Consider the following 19360-nt stretch of genomic DNA (forward strand, 5'->3'; position numbering starts at 1 on the left):
ATGAAAGGACCCTTCTACCCAATGATTCCAGTGCTCCTTTATCTGAGATGACATTTCCATAAGCAGGCAGACAACATGGCACTAGAACAGTGGCACCAAGTGCCACATGAGGACACCAGAAAGAGAAACAGAATAGAGGAGGGTTAGTAACAGTTTATAAATATTGTATTGTTTATATTTTAGTACTAATGACTAACAGCAGAGATGTATTATGCACAGCTTATCAGGAGTTCTAGTCAGGGTATGCTAAACAGAAGTAGTGAGTCTTTAGCCTGATTTCAAAGCTGAGACTGAAGGGGCACCTCTTATAGTAGCAGGCAGACCATTTCACAGCTTCAGGTTTGTAAATAATAATTAGTTCAGGTAAGTAAGCAGGGCCTTGGCCATTTAAGGCTTTATATGTTAAAAGGAGGATTTTGAAATCCGCCCTAAACTTAACCAGGAGCCAATGCAAGTACATAAGAACTGGAGTTATGTGTTTGTACTTTCTGGTTTTTGTAATAATTCTTTTAGCAGCATTTTGAATAAACTGAAAGCTGAATAAAGAACGATTTGAGAAGCAAGTGAATATTGCATTACAGTAGTCAATCCTACTAGAAACTGGATATTTGAGGTGAGTTGAGACCCATTCATTTCATACCTTCTAACACCACCTCCAACCATGTCTTATTTGGCCTCCCTCTTGGCCTCATCTTCTCAATCATCGCACACACTCGCTGTATGTGTTCCTCTGATACCTCAGTTGATATGGTCGATTGCTGCAGTCTGATCTCGCAAACAGTATACATATCTTATATTAATTGTAGATGTTTTCTGCTTTTGTATTTCAACACATTATACGCTTTGTGGCAAACATCAAGTCTTTCACTTGAAATGCTTCCAAACTAAGTTGTGTAAATTGTGCTGACTTCATTATCATTGAAGAAATCTATTCTGCTTCAACTTATAAAATGATTTGATGTGTAGCTTACATGCTGTTGTCTTGTGTCTATTTAAATCAGAAAATAAATTTGCTTCAGGATATGCAGTGCAGCAAGGATTTCACAGTGTTAAGTTAAATTAATCTTAAGATTGTTAGGTTCTTAAGTTTAAATTCTTAATGTTAAGTTGATCAGTGGTTAATCATTATAGGTTAAATATCACTAGAATCCATCCATCCAGCCATTATCCAATCCGCTATATCCTAACTATAGGGTCACGGGGGTCTGCTGGAGCCAATCCCAGCCAACACAGGGCGCAAGGCAGGAAACTAACCCCAGACAGGGCGCCAGCCCACCGCAGGGCACGCACACACCCACACACCCACACACTAAGGACAATTTAGAATCGCCAATGCACCTAACCTGCATGTCTTTGGACTGTGGGAGGAAACCAGAGCACCCGAAGGAAACCCACACAGACACGGGGAGAGCATGCAAACTCCACGCAGGGAGGACCCGGGAAGCTAACCCGGGTCTCCTAACTGTGAGGCAGCAGCACTACCCACTGCGCCTCTGTGCCGCCCTCACTAGAATCCATATATCAAAAATTTGTGGCTGTTCATCTCTCCACATTATATAAAATCCTTCACCTAGATTCCATACTATTGTCTCTGCTTCTGTACGACAAGGATTTCATTTTCCAAAGCAGGGACACTGCAAGTGGGTTTGTTGTTAATGAAAGTCTGCTCGACAGTAAAACGGTAGAGAATTTTCACTAAAACAATATATGTTAGCAGAAATTCTACCCAAACCTTCAGATCACAAGTACATAGTTCAATATTCCATTTTTCTACTACTAGAGCATTGGCAGGTGAAGTAACTTACTCAGCGTCACACAATAAGTCAGTGGTGAGAATTAAACCACCACCTGGGTGTTCACAGTCCAATGCTTTTGCCATTCCGCAAAATGAATGAGGACTGCATTTTCAATGCACAACTTTTAACTGCTATTTAGCATTTAGCTGATTCTTCATCTTCTTTTAGACAAGATTTTCATAAGTGACATTATTGCAATTTGCCCTTTCTTACACAGATGATGGAATAGGTGATATCTGCGAAAATGATTTCGACCATGATACTGTTATTGACCGAATCGACATTTGCCCAGAGAATGCTGAAGTCACTCTGACAGATTTCAGAGCCTACCAGACCGTGGTACTTGACCCTGAGGGTGATGCTCAGATTGATCCAAATTGGGTTGTCCTCAACCAGGTCAGTACAAACATATATTGTCTTTCTTTTGCATGTGTTTTGTTTTGTACAGGGACAATGCTTTTTACCTTGTGAAAAATGTTTAGCAATAAGTGTAAAAAAAGATGAAATTAAATATTCCAGAGTCTGTCATAAAACAAGCATCTTCTAGGAACAAACACCATCAGAGGTGTTTTTGTCATGAAAATGATGGCGAGACCATACCAGAATTTTCCTGTTTGTGTGTAGATTTCTCTAATGTAAACATTAATGTACCTAAATAATAATATCTGTTCCTTTTTACTTCCTGTTTATTTTAGTCTACATTTATTTGTGAATGTTATAAATAATGTAACTGATTCTATTGTTTTGTATAACACAATCAGTTGTATCGTGTTGTAAAATTTTCTGGTGATTGGTTTCCTGCAGTATTGCTAAAGTGTAATTTACATTGAAGTACTTTATGGATCATTTGATTTTTGCTAACGAATAGGGAATCATGCAAATTCACACACTTCTCACATCATTAAAAAAAAAGACAAGCCACGATTGCATGGAAAAACACACAAACTAACAATACACAGCTCGAACTGCAGCAATGCTAATTGCATTGCAGGGAAATGTTTACTGATCAGCGCGATGCCAATAAGCAATTAAAAAAACAACTTTCCACATACATTTTTATGCAATCGTTTTGTTCACCCCACTGAATTAAAGCTGAAAGTCTGCACTTCAACTGCATCTGAGTTGTTTCATTTAAAATTCATTGTGGTAATGTACAGAACCAAAATTAGAAAAAAGTTGTCTCTGTCCAAATATTTATGGACCTAACTGTACATTCCTATTCCTTACACTAGGATTCAATGCTTCTTTGAAACAGGAGAATCATACAGCTATCTTCTTTTCCACAAAGTTAGTAGGAGCACACTAAAACCTGGTTTATACCTACCATGTTAAACCTGCGCTCAGACCGCTCTACAATGCCCATGCGCAGTGAGCAGCCAAATCATGTTTATACTTCTGATAGTCTTATAGCATTTGCAAGGATGCTAAAATTTACACTGTTCAAACACTCAATCTTGACCCAGCATGCACACATCCATACACAGAGATACTAATAAAGAAGATCAATGAATTGATAAATAGTAAAGACATATTAAAAATAATAAAGTTTATAGGCAGAAAAGGTAAAATAAAAACTATTATTAAACAATGCATATGTAAAAACCCTCCCCAATTTGCCAATGACGATAATTATTTACAAACAGTTCACCAATGAAATCGAATGAAACACTAAGCACTAGATGATAAACAATGAACACTTATAAGACAATTCAAAACAAAGTCCAGTACTACAGGTGCAGATGATGGGATGATGAGATGATGATGAGAATAAATTGATCTGTCAAGTGATCATTTTCCTGAAAGTTTTGTCCTACCGTGTTCCAGTTGTTTGTGTGAAGATCTGTTGAAGTTGATAGCACCTCAGACAAAGACGCTTACTAACCCAGATGAAAAGCGCATGAGCAAACAGGCACAGGACAAACAACTAAATCCAGAATTAAGCTGTAGTTGTACGTAACTTAAAAAGCTCTGCTGCAGTCTTCTAGTCAGTAACATTGTCATTGACTGAGGTGACTGGAATGCAAAACTCTTAATAATAATAATAATAATAATAATAATAATAATAATAATAATAATGATAATAATAATAAATTTTATTTATACGGTGCCTTTCCGATGCTCAAGGTGCTTATTTAAACAGCAGGGTATATGTAACATTGGATACAAATATTTTCTGCATAGGACACTAGTACTAAGATGTTGTACTGTGTTAGCCATTATGAATGTAATGAGAAATCAAGCAAAATGACACCTTTTATTGGCTAACTTAAAAGATTACAATATGCATGCTTTCGTGGCAACTCAGGCTCCTTTTTCAGGCAAGAAGGGGGGCCTAAGTTTCCTCAGAAGCTTGCTTATTGTAATCTTTTCCGTTAGCCAATTAAAGGTGTAATTTTTCTTGACTTCTCATTGCATAGGACACTAAAACAGATATATACAGGATATACAAAGCATTAAATAGAATAAAAGGAAAAAAAATAAACCAGAGTAAAACACTAAGTTCAATACTAAAATAAATTCCTGGAACAAATAACATCATTTATGATACTGTATAACACGTGGACAAATTATGCTGAGTATCTGGACAGAGGAGTAAACTGAAACAAAGGGCAGAATCTTAGGTTAAGTTAAAAGCCTTCCTGAACAGACGAGTTTTGTTTTTTAAAAAGAATGAATGGAGTAAGCTAATCTAATAAATTTAGGGAGGTCTTTCCAAAGTCATGAGAGAGACTTCCTTTGAAGTAAGTAGACTGATTGGGAGAGCATGGGGGGTCATGAGGTCGCTGGAAAGGAGTTTGTGGCGCTCCCGATATCTATGCAAAAGGACAAAGGTCCAAGTCTTTAGAGTCCTGGTGCTTCCTGTCTTGCTGTACGGTTGCGAGACATGGATGCTATCCAGTGACCTGAGACAAAGACTGGATTCCTTTTGTACTGTGTCTCTCCGGAAAATCCTTGGGTACTGTTGGTTTGACTGTGTCGAATGAATGGTTGCTCATGGAGTCCAGAATGAGGCACATTACCTGCATTGTCAGGGAGCGTCAGTTACGGCACTACGGCCATGTGGCACGATTCCCCAAGGGTGATCCTCATTGTTGGGGACCCAAGTGCCTGGACCAGGCCAAGGAGTCGCCAATGTAACACCTGGCTGCAGCAGATAGAGGGTCATTTCCGGAGGGTGGGAATGAACCGTGTGTCTGCCTTGGGTGTTGCAAACCGGGATCTGAAGTTGTTTCGTTGTGTGGTGGGTGTGGCAACGCACTGTACCAGTGCATGCTCCCCAACTTGAAGGCCCGGTCACCCATAGAGTGCAGGTTAGTGTGGGGCACAGCAAGATTGCTAAAATCAGGCGAACTTAGTGGGTGAACAGGAACATAGTGATGCAGGAGGTCAATGATGTAATCCGGAGCAAGACCATTTAAAGCTTTGTAGGTTATTAACAGAATTTTATACTCGATCCTGTAAGACAAGGGAGCCAGTGAAGGTGAAGCAGGATGGGTGTTCTGTGCTCGCTGTTGCTGGTTTATGTCTGGACTCTTGCAGCAGAGTTTTGAATTAACTGGATATGTGATATAAGATACCAAGTTGCACCTGCCAGTAGGGAGTTACAATAACCAATGTGGGATGTAATAAAAGCATGGACAAGTTTCTCGGCATTAGAAAAGGAGAGGAAAGAGCGAACATGAGGTATTTTATGGAGATGGAAGTAAGAAGCTTCTTAATGTGGTTTATGTGAGTGTAATAAGAAAGGGAGGATGGTTGATGGCACATGTCGGTGTCTCTGCTCTGGTGAGTAGGCCTAGGGAGGGTGAGCAGACAAGACAAGTTTGAGACATGCAGTGGACTCAGGGAGAGACAGATACAGTATGTTGATTTTGACTGTGGTTTTTTTTTGATTTAAGATTATTTATCAGAACCTATTTATTGAATAATTTTTCATTCGCAGAAAAGCACTTGTTTTTATCATGGAGTATTTCTGTATTTCATGAAGCTCTGCATTGCACGATTAGGTTGGATGCAGACCATCAGTTGACAGCTATTTTCAGGTCTCTTCAGAGATGTTTGATTGGGCTCAAGTCCTGGCTCTGGCTGGGCCATACAAGAACATTCACAGAGTTGTCCCTAAGCCAGTCCTGTGTTGTTACTGCTTTGTCCATAGGGTCATTGTCCTGTTGGAAGTTGGACCTTTGGCCCAATCTGAGGCTCAGAGTGCTCTGGAGCATGTTTTTGATAGATAGATAGATAGATAGATAGATAGATAGATAGATAGATAGATAGATAGATAGATAGATAGATAGATAGATAGATAGATTAAGGATATCTCTGTATTGTGCTCTGTTCAGATTTCCCTTATCCTTGACTAATCTCATAGCCTGTGCTGTAGACAAACAACCCCACAGCATGACTCTACTACCAACCTACTTAACCACTTGAATGGTATTGTGGAGGTGACCAGCAGTGACTGGTTTCTTCCAGGTGTGATGCTTAGAACTGATGCAAAACAGTTAAATCTTGGCTTCATCAGACCACAGAAGCTTGTTTCTCATCATCTGAGAGTCATTTAGGTGCTGTTTTGAAAATTCCAAGCAGGCTTTCAAGTATCATATGGCCACTTACATAAAGACCACAATAGTAGAGTGTTGCAGTGATGGTTCTTCTCCTGGAAGTTTCTGCCATCTCCACACAGGTTCTCTGGAGCCCAACCAGAGTGACCATCAGGTTCATGGTCATCTCTTCCATCATAAGTCTTCTCTCTGATTGCTCAGTTTACCAGCTCTAGTAAGGTACAGTATGTGGTTGTTCCAAACGTTTACGACTTAAGGATTGTGGAGGCCACTGTGCTGAATCTTTAATTCTCCACAAATGTTTTTGTAGCCTTTTCCAGATCTAAACCTTGACTCAATCCTTTCTCTAAACTCTGTAGGCAGTGCCTTCGATGTCATGGCTTGGTTTTTGGTCTGATGGACATTGTCATCTGTGGAGGTGTGTACCTTTCGCAAGCAAAGGCAATCAACTGAGTTTACCACAGGTGGACTCCATACACTGTGTATGAACATCTCAATGATGATCAATGGAGTGGGAGACACCTTAGGCATATTTCAAGTTCAAATGGTCTGAATACTTGTGTCAATGTGATATTTCAGCTCTACATTTTTAATTTAATTTTAATTTTGGGGAATTGAGTGTTGTTTGATGAGGGATAAATGAATTTAAATGATTTTAGCAGAAGGCTTCAAAAAAGAAAAATTAAGAATAAGAATACTTGCTGAAGGCACTATGCACATTTATTTGAGACCCTGAATTGGATAGACAAGACAGAAAGTTTAATTGTTAAGATGAATTTGTTTTGTACAGCTTGAGGGGACTATTTGGTCCAGTAATGTTGGAAGCAGCTATTTGGTCACATAATATTTGTGAAATTCTGTGATACATCATAAAATCCAAAACTTGATCTTCCTTATTATAAATGCAGACTGTTGAAATGTTGGCAATTATTCAATGTTCAAGAGCAAATGTAAAAATAATCCAGCGTTGTCTTTCGACACTAAGGAGAAAGTAATAAAAAATATTTTCTCAAAGGATTTAATGGAGAAGACTTTGCCACTGGTCAACATTTCATTCACATGATGTCAGGGAGAGCAATTTTGGTTGTTTTTTTAAAAAAAGTTTTATTAGTGCCTGTCTGCAGACGGAATTTTTAAAGCAAGTGAATCACTTTTCCAGACGACACTAAAACCTGAGAAGTTTCAGGATGTCTATATTGTTTTATTTTTACTAATTTCCAACATTATGTATAGGTCTCATGGATATTTTATTGTTCACATCATACAGGGTTTTAAGAATGTCAGCTAGAAATAAATGGCACTGGTTATTGGTTTAATAAACGTGTTCAACACCGTTAAATTGCGGCATAAATTGGCTGAAAATGTGTTTGTAGTAAAAACTGGTTACATCCAGAGAGTGCTCAGCTGGGTGTTCTAGTCAAAGAAGAGCAAGCAAAAGAGATCAGCCTTATAAACGGACACAATGTATGTGTGTGGAACGCAGCAAAGGAAATCTACAGGTCACAATGTTTCTCACAGTGAATGGTTCTGGTCGCTCTGTTAGGGCGTGGGTTGATTTCCTTGTCATGGTCAAGGTCAACTGATTCAATCGGAAGACAAGGTAAATGCTACTAAATACACGGCAATCCCAAGTGATGACATTCACCCTATGGTCTTTATATCTGGAAGACAGTAGAATTTTCCAGGGTGAAAATGGCCCCAATCCATACAACATAAGTTGTCCATGGATGGCTTGAAGAATATGACAGTGGCATAAACCAAATAGCAAAGTCATCCCAGTCAAGAGACCACAATCATGCTAAACCCTTACATGAGATTCCAAAGGGGCAACTGAGGCAGTGTTTGTCACCACTTTCATTAAAACACTAAATAACAGCAGTGCTAGAAAAAGTCCAGAGAAGAGCAACCAGGCTGATTCCAGGGCTACAGGGGATGAGTTATGAGGAAAGATTAAGCGAGCTGAGCATTTACAGTTTAAGAAAAAGAAAGTTAAGAGAAGACATGACTGAAGTGTTCATAATTATGAACGGTGGATCAAAATTTTAAGTTCAACAAGAACACGGGGACACAGTTGGAAATTTGTTAAGAGTAAGTTTCTCATAAACATTAGGAAATCTTTCATCACAGAGAATCATACACATGGAATAAGTGACCAAATAGTGTGTTAGACAGTCAGTGCCGGTGCTAGGTTATTTTGTGCCCTAGACCAAGCTAATTAGTGCGCCAACCAATGGTTCAGTAGCTAACATGTGTGACTGGATTTTTGCCCCCCCCCCTTATTATCTGTGCCTTAGGTGAATGCCTAGTTTGCCTTAATGGTTATGCCGGCCCTGTAGACAGTAGAACTTTAGGGACCTTCAAAACTAGACTTGATATTATTTTGGAAAAATTAAGTGGATAGTATCTGTGAGATTTGTTGGGGTGAATGGCCAATTCTCATCTAGATTGTTCTCATGTTCAAATGCAATGTTTCATGGTAGAAAAGTGACAGATCCATCCACTACAGTACCAGACACTTGTTTTGTGTTTATAGATGAGTGGGCCCAAAGATGGACTGGCCATCTCTCCAGGGTTATTTACTTCATTATGCCCAGAGCTGCTAGAGTAGACTCTGGATCCCTATGAACCTGAATTGTTGGGGTTTGAGAAAGTTATATTTTTAAACTGTATGTGTATCTCATTGTGCCCTGTACCCATGACAATAGCGATCCTATAAACCTTAAACATCCACATAACCTTTTAATCTCTATACCAGTGTTTTTCGACCCATGTGCCACAGCATAATGGTGCACCATGAGAGCTACCCAGGTGTGCCATGGAAATAATAGTGTAGTCCACCTGGGTCTGAACCTGAGAGAGACAAGCTCTTTAGGTGGAGTTAGACAGGACCACCTGGAGAAGCTGACATAAAAGCAGCTCTGCACTTGCTACATTGCAGACACAGCCCTTAGAACACTTCAGATACTCCTGGCTGCTTGAATCCATCTGCCTGGGTATGTGGTCTCCAGTGAGCCTTACAGGGCTGGTAGACAGTGGGCATACGTGTTATCTGTGAGGTTGAGAGGGGCAGGTAAAGAGGAAAAACAGCTGGGAGATGCCACCAAAGTGCTCACTAAGTGCCGTGTCTGCAAATTATGACCTCTGATCTGCTTTTTTCTGAGCTTCTCTGGTAGTCCTGCCCCTTCAGACAGCAGAGTACGTGAATGAGATATACTGTATATGTGTTTGTGGTTAGTAAAATAGTGGTGTGCCTGGGGATCCCCAGAAAAAAGGCTAGGAAACACTGTGCTATATGGTGGATTCAATAAGTATTCAGATCTCTCTTTATTTTATTCACATTTTGGTATGTTTCAGCGTTATGCTAAAATCATTTAAATGCTTCTTTCTCCACATTAAGCAACACTCAATATCCTAGAATGACAAAGTGAAAAGAGGGTTTCAGAAATTTCTGTAAATTTCTAAAAATAAAAACTGAAATCTCACACTGACACAAGTATTTAGACTCTTTACTCAGTGCTTTGTTGAAGCACCTTTATCAGCAATTTCAGCCTGAAGTTTTCTTGGTAATAAAGTGACTAGTTTGGGGATTTTCTGCCATTCTTCTCTACACAATCTTTCCGGCTGGATGGAGAAAGTCAGTGGAGAGCTACTTTCAAGTCTCTCCAGAGATGTTTGATTGGATTTAAGTCCAGGCTCTGGTTGGGAATTCAAGGACATTCGCCGAGTTTTCCCTAAGCCAGTCGTGTGTTGTCTTTGCTTTGTGCTTAGGGTAATTGTCCTGTTGGAAGGTGAACCTTCAGCCCAGTCTGAGTTCCAGAGCACTCTGGAGCAGGTTTTCATTAAGGATATTTTTGTACTTTGCTCCATTCTGCATTCCCTCAACTCTGTCTAGTCCCTCAGTCCAAGCCAATGACAAGCTACCCCATATGACGATGCTGCCACCGATATATCTTACTGTTGGAATGGCATCGAACAGGTGATGAGAGGTGACTGGCTTCCTCCAGATATGACACTGCTCTTGGTCTCATTAGAGCACAGAATTTTGCTGTTCATAGTCAGAGAATCCTTCAGATGCCTTTCTGAAAATTCCAAGCGAGATTCCATATGTCTTTTACTTTGGAAAGGATTCTGTCTCGCCACCCTATTATAAAGCCCAGATCACGATGAATGTTGCAGTGATGAGTGCCCTTTTGGTAGTTTTTCCCATCTTCACATGGGTTCTCTGGAGCTCAGCCAGAATGACCATTGAGTTCTTGGTCACCTCTCTTACCAAGGACCTTCTCCTCCAATTGCTCAGTTTGGCCATCTCTAACAAGAGTTGTGGTTGTCCCCATCTTCTTTCATTTAATAATTATGAAGGCAACTGTGCTTTTGCTAATCTTCTGTGCCATGACATAATCCTGTCTCTAAGCTCTACAGGCAGTTTCTTCAACTTCATGGCTTGGTTTTTGGACCCTTCTCTATAAAGGTTTGAGCCTTTCTTAATCGTGTTCATTAAACTGAGTTGACCACACGTGGCTCCAGGCAAGGTGTACAAACTTCGCAATGATGATCAATAGAATGGGCGAGTACTGAGCCAGTTTTCAGTTTTCATAACAAAGGTTCTGAATACTTGTGTCATTATGACATTTCAGTTTTTTATTTTTTAATACATTTGCAAAATTGCCTTAAGTTCTTCTTTTTTTCTTTGTCGTTCTGGGGTATTGAGTTTTGCTTGATGAGGGAAAATGAATTTAAATGATTTTAGTACAAGGCTGCAACAAAGCAAAAGGTAAAGAGGCCTGAATAAATTTTGAATGCACTGTATAAGATATAGTGTATACGTTATATGGATAAAATATTATCCATACCCATTTTTACTATCCAGATCTGGTACGAAAAAGAACAAGCACAGAATTAACAGAAATCTTTCAAGTAAATAGCACAGTCTTAGCCTAAAGGCAAAATGATAAATCCATACTATTCTACGTAGAGCTGCCAAGCCAGAATAGTTTCATATAGAGTTCATCTGATCTACCAGATTTTTTCCGTTGTGGCTCCAAGGCTCTGGAATTCACTGCCGATCCACATTAGACAGGCCTCCTCACTGCCCATTTTTAAGTCTCCTCTTAAGACTTACCTTTTTGGTTTGGCATTTGATCCTGTGTGAGCAGTTGATTTTACTCTGTTTTAACTCTGTTTAGTTGTTTTTACTATGTTTTAATTAGTTTTATTTATTGTATTTTATTTACTTATTTATTATTTTGTTTTTGTTTAAAATTTATTTTAGCTTATGTTCAGCACTTTGGTCAGCGGCTGTTGTATGTAAAGTGCTTTATAAATAAAGTTGACTTGACTTGACTTGACTTGCCAGATGATTTATCTCATGCAAATTGTGGTCAGCTTCTTTACCTCAAAAATCCTGTCTTCCTTACCTGAAAGAACATCCTTATGTGAACTCAAAGTAAGTGTACTGTGGGTAAACAAGCACTAGATGGCTGTAGATAGATGAATCAATGCTGAGTTTAACTGTACACGTGACAATAAACACCCTATCACCCTATAACACTATTTAGTCCTTTTACAATGTTACTTAACCTCCATGGCATTAACTAAAAGACTTTCACAGGTTTGGAATTCTAAGCAAAAATGGTTAAGCCTGAGCGCCTCTTGTGATATGCTATTATGAACCAATGTAAAGCCATTAAACCTGAATAACTCTTGGGCAGAGGTGGGTAGTAACGAGTTACATTTACTCTGTTACATTTACTTGAGTAATTTAAAAAAAAAATTGTATTTCTAAGAGTAGTTTTACTGCATCAAACTTTTTACTTTTACTTGAGTACATTTGTGAAGAAGAAATGCTACTCTTACTCTGCTACATTGGGCAACACTCAACTCGTTATTTTTTTTCCATTATATACGCTATAGTTTTGCCAGAGAGAAGCCGCCAGTGGATCTACTGCATGACTGTTTCACCAATCAGACGTAGCAACAATAATCACAAGACTCCGTTTCACCAATCAGACATAGCAACAATAATCACATGACTCTGTTTCACCAATCAGACATAGCAACAATAATCACATGACTCTGTTTCACCAATCAGACATAGCAACAATAATCACATGACTCTGTTTCACCAATCAGACATAGCAACAATAATCACATGACTCTGTTTCACCAATCAGACATAGCAACAATAATCACATGGCTCCGTTTCACAAATCAGACATAGCCATGCAGTGACATGACCACACACAAACTGTGGCGGCATGGCGGCACAAACTCCTCACAGACAGTGGACAGGGAAAGAAAGAATACATGAAAAATGAGAGCCAACTCCTTCTGAAGCTTAACTATCACTTCACTGAGTGAAGAGCAAGCAGGTTTTAACCAAACATGCACAGACACACACAGTCATGGTAAAGTGAGACTTCTTGTACATGCACAAGCTTCCTTGTTCTAATGTTATTTTCTATCAGCTGTGCTATTTTGAGGGTGTAGAAGAAGAATGTTCTCCTCAGCACCATGTATTTTGTGTGTTTAGTAAATTAGAATTTTTATAATAACTATTTTGTAACTTGCCAGTGAGAGACACTTTGGCTTATGAACTAACAAAAATATGTTATTCCAGGGTTCAGAAGAAATAGTGTCCACATGAATAAAATCTAAGCTGTTTCTTGTTTTTTTTTACTCGCTCAGAGTGAATGTTTCAGGGACAAGGTCACAAGGCTGCAGAAAGCCATCTGGAGTTTTCTTTTTGTTTTTTCTGTCCTCCCTGGCCATCGGACCTTACTCTTATTCTATGTTAACTAATGTTGTCTTATTTTAATTTCTTACTTTGTCTTTTATTTTTCTTTTCTTCATTATGTAAAGCACTTTGAGCTACTTTTTTGTTTGAAAATGTGCTATAGAAATAAATGTTGTTGTTTTTGTACTTGAATAATATTATTTTGAAGTAACGCTACTCTTACTTGAGTACAATTTTTGTCTACTCTACCCACCTCTGCTCTTGGGACAGTATTCTGCTTCCATCTAGTGGTATAACACCATGCTGCAAAAAGATCTTGAATATTTCTATGCGTTTTACATCTCTATAGCAAATCATCAATATTTATGAGTGGAGTGTAGCCTTAAACCAAAACACATAATGGCATGTAAATGAATCAGAATCAGAATATCCATATTGTCATTGTAACAAATACAACAAAATTAGGTGCATTCTCTGTAGTATCAAAATATAAATAAATATAATTACAAAAGGATGAGAAAGGATAAGACGAGATAAGGTAGAACACAAACATTCAACATAAGACCTTAATTGCACATGAACACTATGGCACAAGATGTCATCTATTGCACTGCTGCATTGGAGGTGATTAGGTGGCATTCAGTGCCCTAACAGCAACAGGGTAGAAACTGTTATTCAGTCTATTAGTCTTTGTTTTGATGCCCGTCTATCTTTTGCCTGATGGCAACAGTTGGAACATGTCATGAGCGGGGTGTGAGGAGTCTTTTAAGATATTTTCTGCTTTCCTTATGCAGCGAGAGCTGTGCAGTTAATCCAGAGAGGGTAAAGAACAGCCAATGATCTGCTGGGCAGTCTTTACGATCCGCTGAAGTGTTTTCCTTTGTGCTGTTGTTGTTGTGAAATACTGTAAAGCCAGTTTTAGAACAACTGTAACTACACCATTAGTTTAATCAAGCGACTGATTAAGTCATCAGATTTTGACACGGATTGCAAAACTGATGCATATGGCCTTGTACGACAGAACTGCCATGACGTGCCTGCTGACTTCAGTTGTATGATGGTTCACCATGGTGTAAGCAGGTGCATAGCAAAAAGGCAAAGTGATTGCAATCAAGTGAAAGGACAAGAAAGATGTTAGCCCCTAAACACTGTTCACAATGCAGGAGCTGTCCTTCTTCTTCAGATCATGTGGCTGAGGTGTGCTTTGTGCTGAAGTGTGCTTTGCAAACGCTCGAGGTTGTTGAGATTTTTTGGTGTGTTCTGTGGTGTGAGATTTAAATAAAAAAAATAAATTTTGCTCTTATAAATGTGGGTTTTGGTTGCTTCTAAGGAACCTTATGGGAATTTTTAAAGCTTTTTTCCCTTTAGAATGTTTTTTGTCGCCCGCACAAGAGCAAAGGTAGCTGGGTGTGTGGAGGTGCGCTTGGAAAAGTTACTTGTACTTGTACGTGTACTTGTTCTTGTTATCTGTATTTGAATTAGCAGCGAGGAGGCAGGGTTCGTTAATATGGGGGAATACAAACTGTGCGAGTGGAGAGCTTTTAAGTTAGGAGAAGAGACAGAGAAAAGTAAAGTTAACCTCCTAGAAGGACAAACAGCAGGCAGCTGAGAGGGATAACAGTACAGGAGCTTAAGGGGAAAAGGTGTAAAATAACTGTAGCAGATCCTAGTGTTACCATTTAAGTTAAATCACTTAATTTTAAGAAAAAAAAAAGTTAAGGCAGTTTTACTAATCCTAAACCAAATTTTAATAATGAGGCCAGTGCAATGCAAGTCCTGTTGGATGTTGGACTTTTTAGATGATGGGGTCTTCCCTGTGTGGAGTTTGCGTGTTCTCCCCGTGTCTGCATGGGTTTCCTCCGGGTGCTCCGGTTTCCTCCCACAGTCCAAAGACATGCAGGTTAGGTGCATTGGCGATTCTAAATTTCTCCTGGTGTGTGCTTGGTGTGTGCGTGCCCTGCGGTGGGCTGGTGCCCTGCCCGGGGTTTGTTTCAAGCCTTGAGCCCTGTGTTGGCTGGGATTGGCTCCAGCAGACCCCTGTGACCCTGTAGTTAGGATATAGCGGGTTGGATAATTGATGGATGGATGAGGGCTACATCTGCAGGAGATGCCAACTAACTCAGCACCTCAAGCTCAAGGTCGCTGAACTGGAGGAGGAATTGGCTGACCTGCGTTGTAATAGAGAATTGGCGGACCTGGCCCAGGTGTCCTTTAGAAAGATAGCGTGCACCCCCAAGGTGGCAAGGGAGGAGATTCCAGACCAGACAGGTAGAAATAGGTGGGTCACGGTCACAAGGCATAAGGTAAAGAGTGCACACTGTCTGGGGGCATCAACCCCAGAATTAGAAGGGTCAAACTGTTATCATGTCCTTGCAGAGCTGGTCAGTGTTTCTGATAATTCTGAGGTGGTAGGCAGGGATGAGGAGCCCCAACGGACCATCTCAAAACAGTTCCTAGAAAGAGAGAGGTAGTGATAGTTGGGGACTCAATCATTAGGGGGATTGAAGCGCAGGTGTGCTCCAGTGTATGAGAGAGTCTTGCACGTTGTGTTGCCTTCCGGGAACACAGGTGGGAGACCTCCCTGGAAGGGTGGATGGGCTGTTGGCCAGAGCAGGGGTGGATTCAGTTGTCATTGTCCATTTTGGAACAAATGACATAGATAAGGGTAGTCTTTCAGTTCTGCAATTCAAATTCAAAGAGTTAGGTGCCAAGCTGAGGAGCAGAACTGATAAGGTAGTCTTCTTCGAAGTTCTGCCTGTGCCACGTGCCAGTCAAGGTAAGATTGAGGAGATTAGAAGGCTGAACGCGTGGCTCATATCTTGGTGCAGGGTAGAAGGGTATAGGTTTATGGGGTACTGGGACTCCTTTTGGAATAGATGAGACCTGTTCTGCTGTGACGGGTTACATCTGAACTGGAGGGGCACCAATGTATTGGGGAGGCGTATGTGTAGGTGTATGTGTAAAAATGCGTAGTAATGTAAATTCTAAGCAAACATTTAAATGTAGAAGGAGTAACACATTAAAAATAGCTTGCCTTAACACTAGAAGTATCAAAAATAAGGTAAGTGAGTTAGAGTCGAATGTAGCAGAGCATAATTATATTATAGTAATAACGGAAACCTGGCTAAATAACAGAGATGGGGATGAGTATAACATAGAGGGATACACATTTTTTAGGAAGAATAGATAGAACAGAAAAGGAGGTGGGGTTGGTGTTTATGCCAAACATAATTCAAATGTAAGTCCTCTTCAGTTGGATGATGAACCCCATCTTAGTGAGGACATGTGGCTTCACCTGGAAAATATTAGGGAAAGAGGTCTTATTTTAGGAGTGTGTTATAGACCACCCAATTCAGACAGTAATTTCAACACACATCTTTTTAGTAATATCAAAAAGGCAAGTTTACAGGGAGATATTATAGTCATGGGGGACTTTAATTATCCAAATATTAACTGGGATAATCTTGCAGATAGAGGAGCACAAGAGTTTTTAGAAGTAATCAGTGACTGTTTTTTAACACATCATATTAAAGCACCAACACTGGGTGAAGCCTGTCTGGATTTAGTATTTTGTAATAATCAGGATCGAATTGAGGGTGTAGAGGTGATTGAACCACTAGGGTCAAGTGACCATAATGTAATACAATTCTCAGTATTTTGTAAGAGTGCAGATGCAAAGACTAAAATTGTTAAGTTGAACTTTGGTAGGGCTAATTTTGAGCAGATGCGACAAAGTCTAAGTAGGATACACTGGGATAAGCTTTTAAGTGTGGAGACAGTGGAACAGGTTTAAAAATGTTTTACATTTAATGCAGGACAGATACATACCTACATTTGGAATTAATAGGAAATTTAATAAAACTCCACAGTGGATTAATAAAGATTTAAAAAAGAAGTTGCAAAGGAAAAAACTACTTTATAAGGCATATAAGACTAATACAGTAACTGCAAAGTGAATCGTACAATGTATGAGAACATGAGAGCAACTACTAAGAAGGGTATCAGGGAGGCTAAAAGACAGTTGGAAAGGAATATAGCAGATAAGGTGAAAGAAGACCCTAAGAGATTCTTTCAGTATTTTAGTAGTAAAAGAACAGTCAAGGAGGAGGACAAGTGCATCAGAAATAATAATACATTTTATTTATTTGTAGGCACCTTTCTAAACACTCAAGGACACCGAACATTAGATAAAAAACAGATTATAAACAAAAGTAAAACACAGAAGTTAAAATCAGACAGAGCAATTGTAATCTAAGAGAAAAAGCAGTAAACAAATGAGTTTTAAGTTTAGATTTGAAAAGTGAAAATGATTCAATATTTCTAAAGCTCAGGTGGTAGTGAGTTCCAAAGCTGGTGAGCAGAGCAACTGAATGTTCTGCTCCCCATAGTGGTAAGATGGACGAAGGGGACAGTCAAGTGGATGGAGGAAGAGGATCTAAGGGTACGGGAAGGAATGGCAGCATGGAGGAGGTCAGACAGATATGGAGGGGCAAGGTTGTAGATAGCCTTAAAAGTTAGTAGGAGAATTTTGAATTGAATTCGGAACTGAACTGGAAGCCAATGAAGCTGCTACAAAAGGGGAGTGATATAGTGAACAGAGGGGGCTCTAGTAATGATGCGGGCAGCTGAATTCTGGACCAGTTGAAGCTTATAAAGAGATTTGCAAGAAAGACCAAAGAAAAGGGAATTGCAATAATCCAGATGAGAAGTGACAAGGCTATGAACAAGGACAGCAGTGGTGTGGGGAGTGGGGGGTGAATACGATTAATGTTACGCAAGTGGAAATATGCAGACCGGGAGATGTTATTGATGTGGGACTGAAAGGATAAAGTACCGTCAAGGATGACACCCAGACTCTTAACCTGTGGGGAAGGGGAGACAGAGGAATTATCAATAACAAAAGAAAAATGATCAGTTTTGGATAATGTTGATTTTGTACCAATGAGGAGAACCTCAGTTTGTCACTATTTAATTTAAGATAATTTGAAGAAAAACCAGGATTTGATTTCTGCTATGCAATCAGTAAGTGAGGAGGGTGGAAAGGAAGCAGTAGGTTTGCTAGTGAGATAGAGCTGGGTGTCATCAGCATAACAGTGGAAGCTAATGTTATATTTATGAAAGATATTGCTAAGGGAAAGGAGGTAAATAATGAAAAGGAGGGGCCCCAGGACAGAGCCCACCTGAAGTAACAGTGGTGGGTTGGGATGTGAAAGTTTTAAGCTGAACAAACTGAGTGCGGCCTGAGAGGTAGGATCTGAACCAATCTAGCGGAGTGTGGGTAATGCCAGTCGAAGTTAATCTACTGAGTAGTGTGACAAATAGTATCAAAGGCTGCACTCAGATCAAGGAGGATGAGAATAATAATTAAACCAGAATCGGCTGACATAAGGAGGTCATTAGTAATTTTTATAAGTACCGTTTCTGTACTGTGGAGGGGATGAAAACCAGAGTGGAACTGTTCATACAGATTATTTTGAGATAAATGAGAATGAAGTTGAATAGCCACTATTTTTTCAAGAATTTTGGAAATGAAGGGTAGATTAGAAATAGGACGAAAATTACTGAAATTAGTCGGATCGGCACCAGGTTTTTTCAGTATTGAGGTTACTGCAGCAGTTTTAAAAGATTAAGGAACAGTACCAGTAGTGAGAGAAGAGTGGATTATAGCAGAAATAAGGGGGACCAGAGAGGGGAGGCAGGCTTTGACTAGAACTGTAGGGAGGGGGTCCAGTTGACATTTTTGAGAAAGTAGGAAGCTGAAAAGAGGAAAATGAGTGAGTTGGTGGGTGAAATTCAAATGAAGTACTGGAGGAATCCGTACAGAGAGACTGATGAATGTTCTGGACTTTTTTATTAAAAAAGGACATAAGGGAATTGCAAAATTCAGTTGAGTAAAGGTGAGAAGGTAAAGAATCCGGGGGTTGTGTGATATTGTTAAGTAGTGAAAACAATGACTTGGTATTTTCTTCTTTGGAAGAAATAATGAGAGTATAATGGTTAGATTTAGTTTGGGCAATACAGTCCTGGTAATAAAATATATGGTTTTTGTACATCTCTTTGTGAACAAATAGTCCAGTTTTTTTTATATAACCGTTCAAGTTGCCGGCCTTTGGCTTTCAAAAGCCGAAGTTCAGGCGTGAACCAGAGAGCAGAAAAGGAGAAAGAAACAGATCTAGTTGTTAATGGAGCGACAGAATTAAGAACACCGTTAAGTCCAGTGTTATAGTGTGAGACCAGTTCTTCAGGAGTGGATAAATTACCAGTGTCCA

General features: G+C 39.5%; 1 protein-coding gene across 1 annotated transcript in view; it reads left to right on the forward strand.

Annotated features, from left to right (window-relative positions):
- The window catches only part of thbs4a (thrombospondin 4a), a 160166-nt gene that overhangs the window by 112609 nt on the left and 28197 nt on the right, over positions 1–19360 (forward strand). The window contains exon 17 of the mRNA XM_028805726.2: positions 2014–2192. Within this exon, the coding sequence (XP_028661559.1) occupies positions 2014–2192 (179 nt within the window). The remainder of the gene's footprint in view (positions 1–2013; positions 2193–19360) is intronic.

This window comes from Erpetoichthys calabaricus, chromosome 7 (genome assembly GCF_900747795.2).
Source record: "Erpetoichthys calabaricus chromosome 7, fErpCal1.3, whole genome shotgun sequence".
Taxonomy (NCBI): Eukaryota; Metazoa; Chordata; class Cladistia; order Polypteriformes; family Polypteridae; genus Erpetoichthys; species Erpetoichthys calabaricus.